The sequence below is a fragment of the Rousettus aegyptiacus genome, unplaced genomic scaffold, assembly GCF_014176215.1.
Source record: "Rousettus aegyptiacus isolate mRouAeg1 unplaced genomic scaffold, mRouAeg1.p scaffold_m13_p_3, whole genome shotgun sequence".
NCBI lineage: Eukaryota > Metazoa > Chordata > Mammalia > Chiroptera > Pteropodidae > Rousettus > Rousettus aegyptiacus.
Genome location: NW_023416306.1, coordinates 45,240,605 through 45,259,410, shown reverse-complemented (window position 1 = coordinate 45,259,410; position 18,806 = coordinate 45,240,605). Strand labels below are relative to the sequence as shown.

The window sequence follows — 18,806 nt, the reverse complement described above, 5'->3', positions numbered from 1 at the left end:
GAAAACACAGTCATCATGATGAAGAAGCTTTTAAAAATAATTGACGGAAGTTAATTATTTTTATTTATTTAATTTATTTTTTAGGCGACCCTTGGTCGACCTCACAAATTGCAAGGACCTTGTTAGATTACAGTCCTTTATTTTTTTAATTTTTTATGCCTACAGCACCTGGTCTTCCTAGGCGGTCTCTCATCCAATACTAACCAGGTCCGATCCTGCTTAGCTTCTGAGATCAGACGTGATCAGGCTTATTCAGGGTAGCATGGTAATAGAGTAGGTAATTATTTTCAGTGCCCATGTATTTCATTATGTTGGTTCATTTAACCTAAATATCACTCCCTTTTTGGACACTTGTGGTCCCCTCAACTCCCTAGCACTGCTTAATCCTAGGGGTGATTGCCATGGTGATGGCTAGTTTTTCCTGATGACTTTTAAATAGGTATTTTGGGGATGGTGCTGTGTAATTTCTTTTTTTCAAATGTGTGGGAAGTAACTATTTAAAGAAGAGCTGGGAAATGAGTTGGCAACTGTATATATTTTACTACTTACACAGTAGTTCACTATGTTGACATTTGTCAGCTTTAAGGTATAATAGAGTTGCTGAGAAAAGATGTACTTGAGAAGCACTCACACTAGTGAGATCATTTCCAGGTGGTGGTGAATTGATTTTACTAAGGCCGGATGGAAACCTGAAAGTGCCTGGGAGTTAGGAGATGTTCTGTGGGAATGGAAAGGGATGATCAGTTCTGATCAACTGAGTTTCTGCTTACTATTTCCCTTTAAGAAAACTTTTTTTTTATTATTTTAAATACTGGCACACGTTGGAAAATGCTGTTTTAGGCATTTCTAGACAACAAAATTCTAGAGAGGAATGCCTTTGAAGAACACCTAGAATACTCAATCAGAGGCACCTGAGTTTCTAACCTAGCAACCACAAATGGTTATAGAAGAAGCCAGAGGGCCACTGAATGTAAGAGAAGTTTCCTTAATCACTGTCTTCATCATATTAATTGAGTGCTCAATAGATAAGTGTATTGATCTTTTGTTTTATTGAAAAGAAAACCTTTTTAGTGTCTACTCTATGTGCCAAACATAGTTCTCATATATTTAGGACAAAAGTGAGCAAGATATAAAAATGTTACCTGAAATCCACTTTAATTTTTTTTTTTTAATTAAATAACAGTAGTCAAGGCGAACAAAACTATTGGGGAGATTACGTAATTTAGATTGTGATCTTTTTGAACATATACATATTCATCGTACTGATGTACCTTAATTTGGCCTAAATATCACCCCTTTTTGGATGGTGATGCCCCCCACCACCACAGCACCTGGTACCAGGTGTGCTAGTAACAGATTCTAGTTCTCGCATTTTTTCAGGTACCATTTTATGTTTTCTTTTTAACCCTGAGCTGATTTGAATTTTATTTTTTTAACGTTTAATTTTTAAAGAGAATTAATGTTTAATTTTTAAAGAGAATTTTGATCTGTTGGAGCCAGATGGCATTAGCTATGGAAATGTCCCAAAATGAGTACATAAAGAGATAGGGGGAACTAAAGGATTCTGAATTCCTCTCAATTTGAATAATTGGTTATAGCTACTGAAGAGCAGCAGGCTGGTTCACCATTCTACTGTACAAACAAAATTGCCTTTACGTAACCCACTTGTGCCAAAGGGAAAAAACGATCTGTTCCAATATGTCAGTTGATAGAATTGCCTTTTGTGCTAAGCTTCTTTACTCCCAAACCTAAGAGTTTTTTGTGTTTGTTTTTATCTTATTTTTCCTCTGCTATTTTAGAAGTTATATATTCTATTTCTATAGTGGTTACCCCCAAAATTTTAACATGTAGATTCAAGTCAGTGACTTTCAAAATTAATCAAGTTTAACTCTGCTTCTAAATAAACATTTAGAATAATTTAATCATGTTAAAGTCTTTTGGATTTACAAGCTGTGTTGTCCAGTGCTTTTAGTTCTATCTTATTTGTTTAACGCTCACAAAGTACAAACTGTTAACTACAGTTGTGTTCAGGTTCGCATTCCTTCTTGCATTTTAGGTCTTCTGGGATTTTCTTCTTTCTTAAATTTATCCTTTGGAAATTCTTTTATTGCTGGTCTATGGCAATATGCCCTCTAAATGAACAGATACTGTTTAAAGTTATTATTCTACTAACTTACTAAACAGTTCCTATTACTGCTGTTTAGAAGTTGGCTGTTATTCTCATGGATGTTTTTTTATTAGCAATTTCTTCTGTCTAGCTGCTCTTAAGTCTCTAGATCTGTGGTTAGATTACCATGCGTTTCAGGGTGCTTTTCTTTTAAAATATTTACCCTGCCTGTCGTGTACTGGGCTTCCTGAAGATAATGACTCTTTAATTCTGGAAGAGTCATTATCTCTTCAAGTAGTGCACTTCTCCTACATACTCTTGTCATCTCCTTCAGGAAATCTAATTAATGCTTTGTCCTGCATTCTGAGTAATTTCACACCCATCTTCTAGTTCATTAATAAGCATCTTCAGCCATGTGTAGCATGTGGTTTACTCCACTGTTTCAGTTACCACTTTTTTCCTATAAATTTTATTTGCTTCTTTTTTTTTTTTTAGATTTGCTTGGTCATTTTTGATGGTCTCTTGTTCTCTTCATTATATTTTCAAGATCTTCTTTTAATTTCTTACGATAAACATATGGTGCATGTTTGACCTACTTGTTTTGGTCTGTGACTGATGTTTCTAATATTTACCATCTTTGATTATGCAATTTTTTATTTCTTCTGACTCTCACTCATGGTGATATTTCATGTGTGTGTTTAAATCACAAACTCATGTTCCTCAAATGCTTACCTTTGTGATTCTTTGAAGCCTGCATATCAGTGAGTTCCTTGGAGAGAATCTGCATCTGCCTCTGGATACTTGAGTATTACCAGTGCAGAACCATTTTGGACCTGAAGTGTGTGGGAGGGCAGGGGTGGTTGCATTCAGAATATGAATTTCAGTCCCAAACCTTTGCGAGAACAGGTCTGTTGATAGGAATTCTCCAGGGAGATATTTTTAGTTATTTCCACTCTACCCGGAGCCAAGGATGAGATAGGCGAGTGTCCCTGCCATCTCCATCTGCCTAGTGGTGTTTTTCCCCTAGTACATCCACTGTGATCTGATTTCCACCCTGTTTGGATCCTACAGTTTATCTCTCTCCCCAGCCTCCTGTTTAAACGCTGCTTCAGTGCTGGCTTATCTCTCTGGTTTTGAGCTTTCTTGGCATTTCTGGCCTTTAAGGATTTTCCCTCAAAGGCAGCCAGCATTATTGGATTATTATTATTTTTAAAATGACATCACTATTTTCTGATTTTTAAAAGAAACCTATTTTGGAATATTCTTAGTGGTCTGTTTATGCAGGCATTTTCATCTTTCATACCCAGCAATACTGATGAAGAAAAGGATCCCACAGATTGACTAATTGGGCACTCTCTGTGATAAGGCCAGACACCTTTATACATAAAAATGCACAAAACTTGCTTAGGAGATTACCATTGACAGAAGGAGAGATGAGTGGTCAAAAAAAAAGAAAGAAAGAAAAAGAAAAAATACCTGCTTGCAATTGTCTAATTCTCTTTCTATGGGATTTTATAATGACAGTGTTTTGGAGCAGTGATAATAAAAAGGCTCAATATTTAATATTATATTCTTTTTAAGGTATCTCTCTCACTGTCCTTCACTAATTTTTTCAGTTTTGTTAAGGTTGTTGTTTCGTTGAAGGGGAGAGTGTGTTTGAAAATGGGTAGCATAGTGTTCTTAAAAAGCGTGAACTCTTTTCGGTATATTGAAAGTGTAAGCCGGACTTTATATAGTGAGATATTTTGAATTATAGTTTTACTTGTAGCATTGAAATGTCTGCTTGTTTTGAAACAGGCCCCAGGCATGGAAGAACTGATATGGGAACAGTATACTGTGACCCTACAGAAGGTGAGTGCTGCACGTTTCATATATGCTGCAATCAAGTTCTTGGGTTCACAGACCATGGATCTTTTTTATTTTTGCTCAAACACAGTTTATTTCCCCGTGAGGTGGATAATATATTATAGGTAATATCTGGCAATAATTACTACATTAAAAAAGATTTGCATGCTATTATTTATTTATTTATTGAGGTTAAGGTCTGTATAATATAGAAAATTTTATAGGTTATTTGGTGTTTTCATCTATCACCAGCAGAACATGTTACTTAAAAAAAAGAGTAAAGATGGGGAGCAATGGAAATAACCTATACTGTTTAAGGACGTCGAAGTAGCTTCTACAATTTTTATAATTTTAATTATAACTTATAACTCCCTCAGTGAGTTTTAAGTCCAAACTAAATTTTAAAACTTTGGTTTAGCAATCAGGTGACATGGGTTGTTTTCTTGTCTAAGTCCTGATTATATTAAGAGGTGTAGAGTTAATCCGGTTTTTAAAAATACCATCCGCAATGGAATTGAAAGTAGTACACAAATATAGTGGACAGTTTGATGACGGGCAGATGGGAGGGGGGTTGGGGGGCCGGGAGAATGGGGTGAAGGTTTAAAGAAGTATAAATTAGCAGTTGGTAGATGGTCATGGGGATGGGGAGCACGGCATAGGGAATGCAGTTAGCATTAATATATTAGCTAGATGGAAAACCAGAGGAGAGAAGGAGCAATTAGGGGGATCGTTTTATAAACTACAAGTGTCTAACCAATGTACTGTATATTTGAAACTAATTATAATAAATAAAAAAAAAACTAAAATGTAAAACAGAAGCAATCCTGCATATAAATATATTTTACCTTATTTTTAAAGTCATTTCAGAGCTATGGCCTGTCTTGATTAAATGAAGTAATGCAAGCAGCTTGTAGTACTAAGAGTCCAGCACATCAGCGTCGCTTAACATTAGCTTCATTCCTTTTTATTCCAATGGTAAAGTTTGAGGTAGGTGTGATAGGTGTTAACTCTACTCAAAATAAGCGTAGCCATCGGGGGCATGTGAGTGATTTGTGTATGGCCGAGCTGGACTAGCCGTTGTGCTCCCCAAGACTTATTCTGCCAAGCTGCCTTGGTCACCATGCTGTGATTTTCCTGGGCCCTGCAGAGGTCCTCTTCCTGCTCTGAACTCCTTTCGTATCCATCACTTTCTGAAAGGATTTTAAGTGCCTCAAATGAAGCCTTCCTTCTTCAACTTTGAGCCCTATCTTCAGAGAATGGTTTCTGAATGAATATGTATTAAATTAATCCAAGCAGGAAAAAACAGACCAGTGTTCAGGTGCCAGAATTTCTGGGGCAGTAATCACAGTTTCTTCAGTTGAGGGGTTTTCCCCCGTTAGGTCTTTTTTTTTTTTTTTTCATTTCTAATTATCTTCTGACTCTCCATGCTGTTTCCATTACCATTTCACATATCCCTTGAGTCATGGACCTCAGACTGGGAAAAGCAAGAGACATTTTAGGCCTGGTATAGGTGACGGAGCTACCTCTATGTAGAACCAGGTACCACGTGATGGTGCTGCCAGATTCAAAGCTGTGTGATCATGTCCAGCAACTCAGCCTGTTTTGTGTTGGTGATTGTCATCAGTGGGCCTGACGTAGGAAATTTTCTTGGGAAATTTTTCTATTCTCTGAATAGATTTTTACATAATCAAACCTCAATCTAGGGTTTTAGTCACATATACCCATATCATCTGGATGAAACCTGGGAGCTTAGCTTTTTTAAACACTGAAACGAATTAGGATTATGTATTACCTGGGTTCACTGTTATACTTTTCTAGACCAAATGGGGATGTAATTAATCTGTATTTTCATCTTATATGCGTGTAGAAAAGAATTTAATGCTTGCTGTCTCATAAGATCCCAAAACTTTTATCTTCAGATTTTATTTTATCTTTAAAATGCATGTACTTCTTTTCACTGTATGTTAAAACAAAACCACCAGCTCATCTTACTTGGAAGTTAAAAGTATACTTTAAAAATATGGTTTTAGCACAGATTCAGTTGTGACTGAAGGTGTTCCAGCTCAGGCCAGGATATGAAAATGGATATGATCAGCGATTTGAATAGCACAGACGGTGTTATGTGGATAGACGGTGTTATTCCCACCCCATGCCAGCTTCTAGTGATAACTACAGTGTTATCAATCTTTTCCAGCTTTCAGAAGGCTGTTCCTTTTAGATAAGGAATTTCCCTTTATAAACCTGTCATGATGCTGCTTTATTTTGTTTCTCATTTGTTCCTGTAAGCCCCCTGTTCCTGAGCTGTCGTCTCTGGTGATTGGTTCAACCTTTATCTTACTGAGGGCTTGTAATAAATCCTGAAAGCCACTTACGGAAGGTTTGTGTTTTTTTTCCTCACCTCTCTTCTTCTCTTAACTTCGATGAACAGGATTCCAAAAGAGGATTTGGAATTGCCGTGTCCGGAGGCAGAGACAACCCCCACTTTGAAAATGGAGAGACTTCAATTGTCATTTCTGACGTGCTCCCGGGTGGGCCCGCTGACGGGCTGCTTCAGTGAGTGGCCTTCCTTCTCCCCCCAGCCCCTGCCAGCCACACTGCTTAGCCCTAGACAGGGTGGTTTGGGTGGTAGGCACTTTTGAAACTAAACAAACAAACAAAAAAGCATATATGTTTGTATGTGGACTTTTGTATATGTACATATATATGTATACACACACACACACAGAATCTTCAGGTGGGAATTGAGACCATTATATACCATATTTTAACAATCCACAGTCCTTTGGGGACATCCAAATTCTGAAGAAAGGAAAGCAGTTGTTTCCATAGGAAGATTATTCTAACCAGCACAGCTGTCATTCCTGGGTTTAGGGACCATTTCTGAACATGGAATATAATATTGGTATGCTTGTTTTTCCCTAATGCGTACCTAACACTTTACATGTATTTTTAAATTTTTATTATTTTAATTAATTATTTTTAACTGAAGAAATGGTTTAAATCTCCTCCCCACTCCCCACCCCAGTCTACCTACCTGCTTCCCCCTCTCCTCTGGTAACCACTAGTTCATTGTCCATGAGTCTCTGTTTGTCCTGTTCATTTGTTGCTTTTAGGACGTGTATTTTAATTTATATTCTTTAAGAATTTAATGAGGATGCTATGGCGTAGTGATTATCTGATTTATACGAAGGATGTGGAAATTGGGAAAGTTTGCTACATTAAAACACAAATGTTCCAACTGTCAGCCTTCCAGTCTGAAGAGATAATGCCATTTGAAAATGTGTGTGTCTGAGTCCCTCAGCTTCATTTCTCAAGGCAGAATCTAAAGTTAATTTCATGACCGCCTTGCCCAAACAGCTCCAGAGTTTAGGTTTTAATGGCATTCCCAGTCTCTGTGGGTTTATCAAAGTTAGTAGTCTTTCAAAGTAGAATTTTAAAATGATTTTGAGGATAATAGAAAGTTAAGAATTAAGGTTCTATGGCTGCCAAATTTCTTTGAGATTTTTTAATTAAAGTTATTGAGTTTACATTGGTTAATAAAATCAAATAGGTTTCAAGTGTACAATTCAATAATAGGTCAAATATATATCGCATTGTGTGTTGACCACCCAAAGTTAAATTCCTTCCATTATCACATATTTGACTCCCTTTACCCCTGTCTCCCTCCTGCCTACCCACTCTTTAAGAATTGGAGGCAAGCTCTTGACTTCTCCCCTTCCAAAATACAAGTGGGTATAGATCTTCTTCTGTTTTGGGGTACGGGATGGGGGCTTGTTTATAGACTTCTTGAAGCCCACTGTGTACCTGGGGTAAGGAGGCCTATTTCAGGAGTTCATTTGTGCTCAGATCTTACCACTGTCAGGTGCCTGCTGGAGGGATCCTGTAGTCTGGGTCCTTCTCCCCAGCTGGTTTCCAGTACATAGTGTCAAAAGTGGGCTGGGTGGCTCCTGGGTTCCTTCCTCAGAAGAGATCAAGATTGAGTTAACTGATTAAGCTTCGTGAGTCATCAGACACTGAGCCCTTTAATAAGTGTTTTTGGTCAGTGTGCTGCCTCTGTCCCGAAATAAATGATTTACTGTGAATGCATAGGATTTTTTTACATCCTGTTTTTATTTTTGGTTTTCAGAGAAAATGATAGGGTGGTCATGGTTAACGGCACCTCCATGGAGGATGTGCTCCATTCGTTTGCTGTTCAGCAGTTGAGAAAAAGTGGGAAGATCGCTGCCATTGTAAGTTTGGGGTTTGTGTTCAGCTCACCTCCATAGCATTTTGGTTTTATGCCCAGAAGAAAATTGCCACTTGCTTTTAACACTTGACAAAATTACATAATCTAAGAGCTGTTACTTATATCCTCAGTACTTTAGGAGGGTGATCTAATGAATGATGTAAAGATGTGTGTAATTCCTCCTTGCCTCTTCCTCATCGTTTTCCAAACATCTTAAGACCAATAATTCTCTTACCTGAGTGAGTTGTCTTAAAAGTCAGGTTAGACAATTATTTTCTTTAAGAATTAACTAGATTGAGAACAATGGTAAAACAGCATTAATTTAGAAAATAAAGTTCAGCTCAAAAACTCGTGTGCAAAAAGTCCAAACAAGATCTATTATATCTTCATAAAGTACAGTTTCTTAGGAGATATTGGCAGTCTGTAGCATTCATTCATTTATTTGCTCACTCATTCATTCACAAACATTGGCTGGGAATCACTAGGCCCTGGAGCAGGTCTGTGCTGCAAGGAGTGTTCTCTCCAGCTGAACACAAAGCAAGAAGTTGGAATACAGTGGGTTTAAAGGCAATGCTAGGGGTTTGCACCGAGTATGTGGGTTTCATTTTTTTTTTCAACTTTATATTAGGAAAAATTTCAAACAAAAAGAAAAGTTCAAAGATTAATGTAATAAGCACATATCTTCTATATGTTAATAGTTTGCCATTTTTACTTGATTTTTCCTCCTTACATGTATCAAAGTTCATTGATTGCATTTGGTTATCTTTTTATTTCCTTTGAGTCTGAGAAGATTCCTCTTTCCACCGCCTCTCCTCCTATTTCCCTTGTTTTCAATGACATTACAAAGAATGAAGAAGAATCTAGGCAGTTGTATATTGAGTGTCTCACTTTCTGGATTTTAATTTTTTTAACTTAGTGATTTAAAGTCCCTTCGTGCTTTTCACACTGAGTAGAAGCAGATTTTAGAGGCACTATGTTGAGAGCTTTATACTCACTGATTTTATTCTGAACCCTATGAGATCTTTATTGTCCCAGTTTTCCACATGAGGAAACTAAGGCTTAGTGAGTAGACAGGGACACACAGTTTTACTGGAATGAGAACCAGAGCTCTTAACCACTGCATCCTCTACATTTAATTGTGATTGTCCTGCATCCCCACTGTGTTTTGGTTAACAGGTGGTCAAGAGGCCCCGGAAGGTCCAGCTGGCCCCGCCTCAAGTCAGCCCTCTGCTCAATGAGGATGACCGGGCTTTCGAAGTGATGGATGAGTTTGACAGGAGAAGTGCCCACAGCGGGTACAGTGAGAGGAGCCGGCTGCGCAGCTGGGAGGAAAGCCTGGAGAGGGGGCGTCCCCACAACCGACCACGCAGCGGGGAGAGGGACCGAAGCCGTGGCCGGAGCCTGGAGCGGGGCCTGGACCATGACGACTATGGCCGAGCCCAAGACAGGAGCCGTGGCCGGAGCCTGGAGCGGGGCCTGGACCATGATGACTATGGTCGAACCCGAGACCGGAGCCGTGGCCGGAGCCTGGAGCGGGGCCTGGACCATGTGGACTATGGCCGAGCCCGAGAAAGCAGCCGTGGCCGCAGCATTGACCAGGCCTATGACCGGGCCTACAGCCCGGAGGTGGAGTACGGCCACAGGTCCCAGCGTGATGTCCGGTATGAGATGTCCAGGAGCCGCAGCCGCGAGCATCTGCGCTCGCGCAGCCGCAGCCCCAGCCCAGAGCGAAGAGGCCGGCCAGACCACTCAGGCCAGCTGGAAGCAGAGAGGCCCATCGGGGTCCTTCTGATGAAAAGCAAAGCAAATGAAGGTAGTAATGCTTGGTGAAGAAAAGCACTGGTATAATAATAGCTAAGTCTTACATGGGAGTTACTATGTGCCAAGTACTGCCCTAAATGCTTGCACAGATCAGCTTATTTCATCCTCATCACCACCTTATGTGAGAGTTATTCCTATCTTCATTTTGTAGATGGAGACCAAGGCACAGAAAAGTTCATTGAACTTGCATAGGCTGCAGAAATCCAGCTTTAAACTTCTAGGCTGGTGGTTCTCAATGTAACATTAAGTATCACCTGGATACTGGTTAGAAATGCAGATTCTGAGGCCCCAACCCAGCCCCACTGACTCAGAAACACTGGGACAGACGGCCTCTGTGGGCCCCTGGAATCTGTTAACCATGTTTCCTGGTGAGCCTGGTGCAGCTTACACTGATGAAAGAAAAGTACTCGAGCTAATCTCAGTTTCATTTTGCACTATGCCAGGGCCTGTGCTGAATAAATATTCTTATTTACTCCTCACTGGAACCTTGTGTGGTAGGTAGGGACTCCATTCCTGTTTTACAGGTGTATCAAAGTGCAAAGAAGTTTTGGGTTGTGCCCACATGTGAGGCAGGCTCTGGCCCAGGCTGCCGGTCTGAGGTTACATTCCTGGAGCACCTGCACGTACTTAATCACATCCAGAATTCACTAAAGCCCCATGCAGCAGGATAGGAAAGCTACTAGCACTGCAGTTCAGGTGCGGATTCTGAAACTTGAGGGGAAGCACCTTGCCCACATCTGGAAGCCATTAAGTGGTAGACTAGAACTCAAAACTCCATCTTCTGGAAATAGATGATAGGAAACAAGTAGATGAATAAACAGGGTTTTAGAGCCTGGTCTTGGCTTCTGACTTTTTAAATTTCTTGCTACAAATCTTTTATCTCTTTTTGTTCTCTTAATTGTTCCTCTAAGAGGAAAAAAGATAAGCATCCAAGAATGCAAAGTGAAAAGTGAAAGACTTATTGCTTTTTAGATAGGGAATTTGCATTTTAAATAGCCTACCTTTGAGGAATGTGTGTATGAGGAGTATTAAGGATTCTATAGAATCTTTATAACCATTTATAATGACATTAATTCATCAACCCTCAAGAACTGCAGAACCATTCTGCTCCCAGATTGAAAGGTGGACTTCACAGTAAGGACCACAATCTTGTAAACAACCATGGATGTATCTACATATAAAAACTTGAAAACTTTCATGGAATAGTACTTTATGTGATGCGTTATCAGAGAGGTTCATGGCATTGAATTTAAAAATGCTGGTTGCATCTCACTAAATTGATTTTAAGACTTGCTAATGGGTTGTGACCTTCAATTTAAAAGGACATTGCCTGCCCAAGTCATGCCTGGTCTTAGTAATACTATCCAGGGAAAAAGGGGGTTATGCCCCTTTGCCGATATATTTTACTCCTCCTGGTCCATTTTGTTCCTCAAACTTAGAATTCATTAAAAAAGAGGTTTCACCTTTTTTGCTGCCTTTTGCTGAGATTAGAGCTGCATAAAAATTAATCTTTAAAGAAATGGCAGTAGGCAAGATCTACATTTGATTAAGAAAAATATAATCTGTTTATATGGCCAGGTATTGCATTTCATGGGCACCAAATAGCCTCGTGGTAGATATCCTAGAAGCTGGTCGATTGAGTTTTTTCATCATTTAAGAGATATCCACATACACACCAATAAATCTATGTGCAACCTTACATTATGAGTGTAGTTTTTTAGAGGATAAAGGAATTGTTGATATATGGAAAGAAGTCATCACTCAAGCTTGTCTCAACCTTCTTTCTTGGCCAATAGGGAATTGTCATCCATGAAAGAAGATCCTGTCTTACCCTTATTCTTTCTTTCTTGTCAGCTTCCTAGGGGGTCGGGGGTGAACCTTAACAGTTTAAATCATTGTGGTTATATCTGATGCTAACTTACTCTAAGTCATTTAAAACTTATCTTTAAACCCAACTTCATAACTTTTCTAAATGTCAGAAAGTTAATTGTTTTGTAATTATAAGATTTCGAGTCCAGAAGAGTATAGTAAAATTCGAATGTGTCTCTATTAAAACCTGCTAGGTTTTGGTAGCTTCCTAAAACAACCAAAATATATCCTTAAAATATGTATTTTTCAGGTTTAGTAAGTAAAATCAGAATAGTCTGAATAGTATTTAATACATTTTAAATTATATACATACATACACAGTATATATCTAGACTTAGTAAGTACAATATTTTTTCTTTTGTGAGCAATTCACAGTCCATAAACCCCCATAGCTATGCTTTGCTCGACTTACCCCTTTTCTTTACACACTGAAATTTTTTCAGGGCCACACCTCACACAATCTAAATTGTTACAGATGAAGGCTATTCTCTTTGCAGTGCTATCCTGTAGACAGCGTATTGTCAGCAGAATGTGCCTATCAAGAGGTACTGAATTGTTTTTTTCTCCTCAACATTTTGTTTTGAAAAGAGTTAATTTTACAGCAAATACTCATATATAGACTTCACCTAGTTTTACTAGTTGTTAGCATTCTGCCACATTTGTTTTTCTTCTTCCTTTTTTATCCCGTTTTCCCGGCCCTTTGTCCCCATCGTCTCCACCACCATTCTCCTCTCTCAGTGGTGTATTGGAACTACTTGAAAGTAAGTTGCAGCCATTGTAACCCTTTACCTCTAAATATTTCAGCAGGTATCTCCCGAGGATAAGAACATTCTCTTACACAATCATACTGTCTTTATCACATTAACATTACTATCCTTTTTAATACTTTGCAGTATAGTTCATTTTGTAGTTGCTCCAAAATAATTAACCCACGCCCACCCCTCACCTCTTCCTCACATTGGATCAAGGATCTAGCGAAGGTTCATGCATTGCATTTGGTTTTTATGTCTCAATCTATAATAGTCCCTCTGCCTCTTGTTTTTTTTATGATGACTTTTTTTTTTTGAGGATTCTAGACCATCGTCTTACAGAACGTTCCACATGTAAAATTAATTCTTTTATAAATATTTTTGAATAGTCCTAAAAACCAAGCTAAGTTTTCCTAACCAGTTGATAAATACGTGCATGTTTACGTGTTTGTCTCCTAGAGTATGGTCTCCGTCTCGGAAGTCAGATCTTCATAAAGGAAATGACTAGTACTGGTCTGGCAACTAAAGATGGCAACCTGCATGAAGGGGACATAATTCTCAAGGTAGGTATAGGACAAGCAGATTCATGATTGGTGCATTTTCACACTCAAGTATCAACACAGTTAAACTTTGTTGCAGTGGGGGTCAAGAGTAAGACAAAGGCTGGGAAGAGCAGTAGAGTAAAATAGTTTTTATCAGAAAAACCAGATTTGGAGGTTTATAATAGTTTATTGTCAGTTTTAAAAAAAATATCTCAATGAATACTTTTTTTTTCTTCCCTGTTTATTTAAAGTTTAAGCTCCTATTCCCTAAACTAAGGAAAGATGAGAAGGGGAGTTGGTGGTATATGAATGCTGAATATTTAATAGTTTTTGTAAACCTCTCTGGTAAGGAAACATGTTCCAGTAGTAAACCAAACCATCGTCTTGAGCTTGGAAGTTAAATAAATTAGCAGAGTAACTTAAGTACACTACAGCTCTCTCACTCCTGTATTTGGGATCCAGGCATGCAGGGTTATATTTAATTTAAAGGATAATTCATTTTTATTCCCTCCGTCATTTTAAAGCCCATGTCTGTTTGAATAGCTGAGCAAAACCTATACATTTTTAGAAGGGGGAAATATAAGTGTTTTGTTTCACTGTGAACAGTTGTATTGCATGTAACATCATTATTCTCTATAAACAGATAAATGGAACTGTAACTGAGAACATGTCTTTAACGGATGCTCGAAAACTGATAGAAAAGTCAAGAGGAAAACTCCAGCTAGTGGTGTTGAGAGACAGCAAACAGACACTCATCAACATCCCGTCGTTAAATGACAGTGACTCAGAAATAGAAGGTAAAGAAAGAGGAGGCTATGAGCTTAGCCAGAAGCAAGGGAGGCTGTTGCTTCTGCATTCTCATCTCTATTTAGCACAGCCCTCAGCTGGAAGTTAAATTTCCAACAAGAAAGCCTATCTTTTAAACTTTAATCCCAAAGAAAAGTGTCTGGTTGGTATTATTAAAGTGTCTGTTGAAATTAGGTTTCCAACATGAAATTCTGGTGCACTTGTGAACTCCCAGTGGGCTCTGATTAGGCCACTGAAAACAAAAAGTGTACGAGCAGTTCAAAGAACTAACCACATACATTCGTAAATCACTTGTTCTTACACTTTTTCATGTTTTTTTTTTAATTTTTAGTAATTAATATTTTCAACAAAGAGAAGACAATATGGGAATAGCAAAAGCAGGTAGACACTATGCTAAAGAATCAGAATGACTTATGTTGTATTTATTGGTTAGCAATCCATGTCACTCTCTTTTATGAGACTATTTCTGTGATTTATACATAGAATAAATTTTAACTATATACGAATTTAAATTACCAATAGAAATAATCATGTATTTCCTAGATAACCATCTAGGATTGCCTTTGAGCAGAAAGGGTTAGAAAAAATATTAAGTTCTCTAAGTTTTAAAACAGATGTTGATTTCAACAATTGCTTTATAAATCTTAGTTTAATTTCCATTTTGTCAGAAGTCTAAGCAGTTGATATTGCTATGAGTGCAGTGCAGGAAAACCTAAGGAGCATGAGAAATCATCCCAGCACACTAGGGGCTTACAGTTTATTTCATTGCTATTCAAAATGTGGTCCTCAGCCCCCCAGCAGCATCAGCAGCATCTGGAGCTTGAATCTCAGGCCCCACCCTAGAACAACAGCATTCTAACGAGAGCCCAGGTGATTTGTATGTGCTTTGATTTTGAGAAGTACTCGCCTGTGTGGCAAAAATAAGTATGTAACACATGACCCAGTAATTGAATTTTGACTCTTCAGTAGCAGTTTTGATGGAAAATGTAATGAAAGAGGAATGTACAATTCTGTATTTGGCTTCCTCTTTATTAATTAATACCTTTCCCTTCAAACTGTCAGATTTTTTTTCAATTCAGGAAGACTATTAGACTAATAGCATATTTACTGCCTGCCTCTCTTCCGTTTCCCATGTTAACTATTCAGAGAATAGGATAATTTCTGGTACAGGTCTTAAATATTTCATTAAAAGTCTTTTCTTATTTTCGAAACCAGATATCTCAGAAATAGAGTCAAACCAATCATTTTCTCCAGAGGAGAGACGGCAGCAATATTCCGACTATGATTATCATTCCTCAAATGAAAAGCTGAAGGAAAGGCCAAAGTAAGATCATGTATATTTTACCTTGCATACGTCACTACGAGTGTGTACACACATAGGTATTTGTGAATGTGCTACATTATGAGATGTTAACATGACGTGTGCTTAAGTTCAAGAGAGGACATGCAAAGCAGATGGTCCCGGATGGGTGCCACACCCACTCCCTTTAAGTCCACGGGGGATATTGCGGCTGCGGTTGGCACAGAGACCAGCAAGGAACCCTTATACCAAGAGGAAGCTCCAGGTGAGGCTCATTTTAGAGTCGCATTCAGGAATTTCTGCGCGGTAAATTCAGAGGGTGGCTGGAAGGAAAGAGAAATTATTTAGGGAAAAAAATCATTTTCAAATATGGAAGAGGCATTTCTTTCTGTCTTTTAATATTGAAAAAAAAAAAACCATAAAGAATAACAACGCTTTCTATAGGTCAACGTATTGGTCACATTTTGTTATATTTGATTAGTTGTAGTTTTTTTTTTTTTGTCTCCCCTACCTCATCTCACGTCCTGAACTATTTCTGTTCATAATACTTCTGACGCCAAATGTGTGTGGATTTTTTTCCTCCACCCAACTACCACTTCTTGAATTCTCCAGACATCAGTTGGATGTCTCCAATTCAGTCTAATTCTGACACCGAGCACCTGGGGTTAGTGCAGACCCCACAGGTTAAGGGCTCTGTCCCACAAGACGCCACCACATCAGATGCTAGCCACAAGTCCCAGGTTATCATCTTTACTTCTGACCACCTGGCTCCCATGGTCCCCACCTCAGGTTGATAATTTGATAGAATGGTTCACAGAACTGAGAAAAGCACTTTATTTATTATTATTAGTTTTTTATAAAGGATACAGCTCAGGACCAGCCAAATGGAAGAGATGCACAGAGCAAGGTATAGGGGAAGAGAGTGGAGCTTCCATGACCTCTCCAGGAATGTCACCCCCCTAGGACCTCCATGTGTTCACCAACCCTGAAGCAATCCGAACCCCATAGTTTTATGGATTTTTAGGGAGACTTTGTCATATGCATGATCAGTTATTATCTCAGTCTTCAGCCCCTCGCCCCTCCCTGGTCGATGAACTGGTAGGCTTTTGTTGTTTAATGTGACAACATATGTAGCATAAGGTATAGGCTTGAATTTTTGGTAGGTTTTGTGAGATTTATATTTTGAGACAAACTCCCTTTTAGTCCAAGTTAATAATGACAGGTACTTTTCAATCCACAGCTCCTCAACCAAAACCAACACCGAGAACTTATCTTCGTCCCAGTCCTGAAGATGAAGCAATATATGGGTATAAATTTTAGTCTTTCTCTTTTTTCTTTTTTTTGTACAGCTCTATCTCCTTAACTGAAATCCAGAAGAATGGCGTGTGTGTGTGTGTGTGTGTGTGTGTGTGTGTGTGTGTGTGTTTTAACTATAGATGGTGGTTTTGCATCTTTAACAAATCCCTATTGCCACAAGTATTTACGAGAAAGAGAAATTATTTGTAGAAAGAGTAAAACATGGAAGTGGGTGAATTTTGTGATGTTAACTTCGTCTGCTCTGTCCCTTATCTGGATGCTCCTCCAGAATGTGATTCTGAATATTTGAGCTTGCCAGATCAGCAATAGCTCCCAGATAGGTGAAGTACTGCTTAACTGGTGCTGTGTTGGGCCTGCAGTGACATGACGGTCCCAGAATGTTGGGGGAGGGAAGTGACACCATACTCTGCACTTGATAATGAGAACCCCGGGTTCAGTGGTGGTCAAGAGCAGCAGTTCCTGGATTAGGGGCTGGTTTCCTTGGACCTAGACTGTCTGTTCATTTGACGAGCCCTGGGTGGCAGCAGGATTTCCTTTGGAAGAATTTTGAACTCGGAATTAGATGGCCTCGATTTTAGCCCTAGCCTTGCCCTTTATTTGCTTTCTGATCTTTAATGAGCTCACATAAACATTCTATATTTCTACTTCTTCACTGGTAAAGCGGGCCTATCCTATTCATCTTACAGCCCTAGGGAAGATAAAATTATAGATTCTATGAGGAAAATGAGAGTGTCTTAAACTATAAATCACTCTGTAGATAGAAGAAATTAAATCTCATCTGCTAATGTTGGTCTCCCTTTACAAAAATGATCTCCCATTTTTTTCTTTCTGAAACTGAAACCATTGCAGCCCCAATACCAAAATGGTGAGGTTCAAGAAGGGAGACAGTGTGGGCCTTCGGTTGGCTGGTGGCAATGATGTTGGGATATTTGTGGCTGGTATTCAAGAGGGTACCTCGGCAGAGCAAGAAGGCCTTCAAGAAGGGGACCAGATACTAAAGGTAAGGAAAGCCCAGCCCTGTTTCTAGAAGTTACTGGGAAAGAATGGGGTTTTCTGGATATTTTATATAAGGGAGGAGTAAGTGGGGAAGCTTGTGAAAATAGATCAGCTGCAGGTTTGTTGATGCCCAGCGTCAAGGTCTCTGTTCCCTGGAATGGATCCTGTTTTCTAAGTCCTGGAACGCAGAACTCACAGCTGTGTCTTTGGGGATTTATATAATGTTCAAAACTCTTGCAAAGATTTTTTTTTTTTTAGTTCGAGTAATAAAAAATTGAGACTAAAGGTTAAGGAGGAAGATCTTTCAAAAGATCTTGCTAACGTTTGGTCTTTCATCGATTCTCCTGGTAGTCACTCTTAAAGCAGTGTGCTATAATTGAACAAAGGTGGGCATTGGCATCAGATCACCTGATTCGAACACATCTGGCCTCTCATTAGTTCTGCGACCCTGGCTCAACTACCAAGACTCAGGGGTCGGTATGTGTTCATTAGGGATAAGAACACCTGCTTTGCAGGGACCTGGGGAAGATTAGAATAGATAATATTCCAGACACCTAGCAGAGTTCCTGATACAGAGTATGAAGGTCAATGTCCCTTTTTTTCCCATTGGAAAATAATAAGTTGCTGCTACTCGATATATTATTTACATTTAAAATTGTCCAGGAGGGACAATATTGGTACTTTTAAAGTTACTGTATATACGTTTGTATAATCTATTGGTTTTTTAACATGATAACCAACTCAGCTTTGACATTTTATGAGATACGTGTAATGTATTTTCCATTGACTTCAGAATAAACTTCAAGAATGTCAGGTACCTCGTGACTATTTAAAAAAAAAAAAAACCCTGAATGCTAGGGAACTATCTTCATTGAATTTCTGTTTCTGTAGACTAACATTTCTTATGTAGGAGTTTCTAGGGGGTCTGGTAAGAGCATCTGGGTCAAAGGAGAGCAGAATAAAAAGCTGTGGAATTCCTGAGAAAGCAATCAATTGAGCACAAAATGGGCAGCCCTCTTCCTTTTTGGCTCTTGGCCCCGCTGCAGTAGTTCAGATTTCATTTCTGGAGCAGACGAAGGGCAGACCTTGATCATAAGCTTTGCTGAAGCTTTCCGGTGACATTCTAGACCATCTTTGGCTCTGGTCAGGATCCTAGAAGACTGAGTGTACCTGACTGAACCTCGTGGTACCACATGATCCTAGGAAACATCACTTACCAAGTGCCACC

At 38.9% G+C, this 18,806-nt stretch overlaps 1 protein-coding gene across 7 annotated transcripts in view; it reads left to right on the top strand.

The window, feature by feature from the left end:
• TJP2 (tight junction protein 2) overlaps positions 1-18,806 on the top strand; it is a 102,106-nt gene that overhangs the window by 64,154 nt on the left and 19,146 nt on the right. For all 7 annotated transcript variants that reach the window (XM_016135539.2, XM_016135542.2, XM_016135535.2 and 4 more), the window contains 10 exons: positions 3,905-3,958; positions 6,381-6,505; positions 8,079-8,181; positions 9,354-9,990; positions 13,076-13,179; positions 13,802-13,955; positions 15,181-15,289; positions 15,397-15,530; positions 16,506-16,572; positions 17,432-17,582. In XM_016135539.2, the coding sequence (XP_015991025.2) occupies positions 3,914-3,958; positions 6,381-6,505; positions 8,079-8,181; positions 9,354-9,990; positions 13,076-13,179; positions 13,802-13,955; positions 15,181-15,289; positions 15,397-15,530; positions 16,506-16,572; positions 17,432-17,582 (1,629 nt within the window). In that variant the 5' untranslated portion in view covers positions 3,905-3,913. The remainder of the gene's footprint in view (positions 1-3,904; positions 3,959-6,380; positions 6,506-8,078; positions 8,182-9,353; positions 9,991-13,075; positions 13,180-13,801; positions 13,956-15,180; positions 15,290-15,396; positions 15,531-16,505; positions 16,573-17,431; positions 17,583-18,806) is intronic.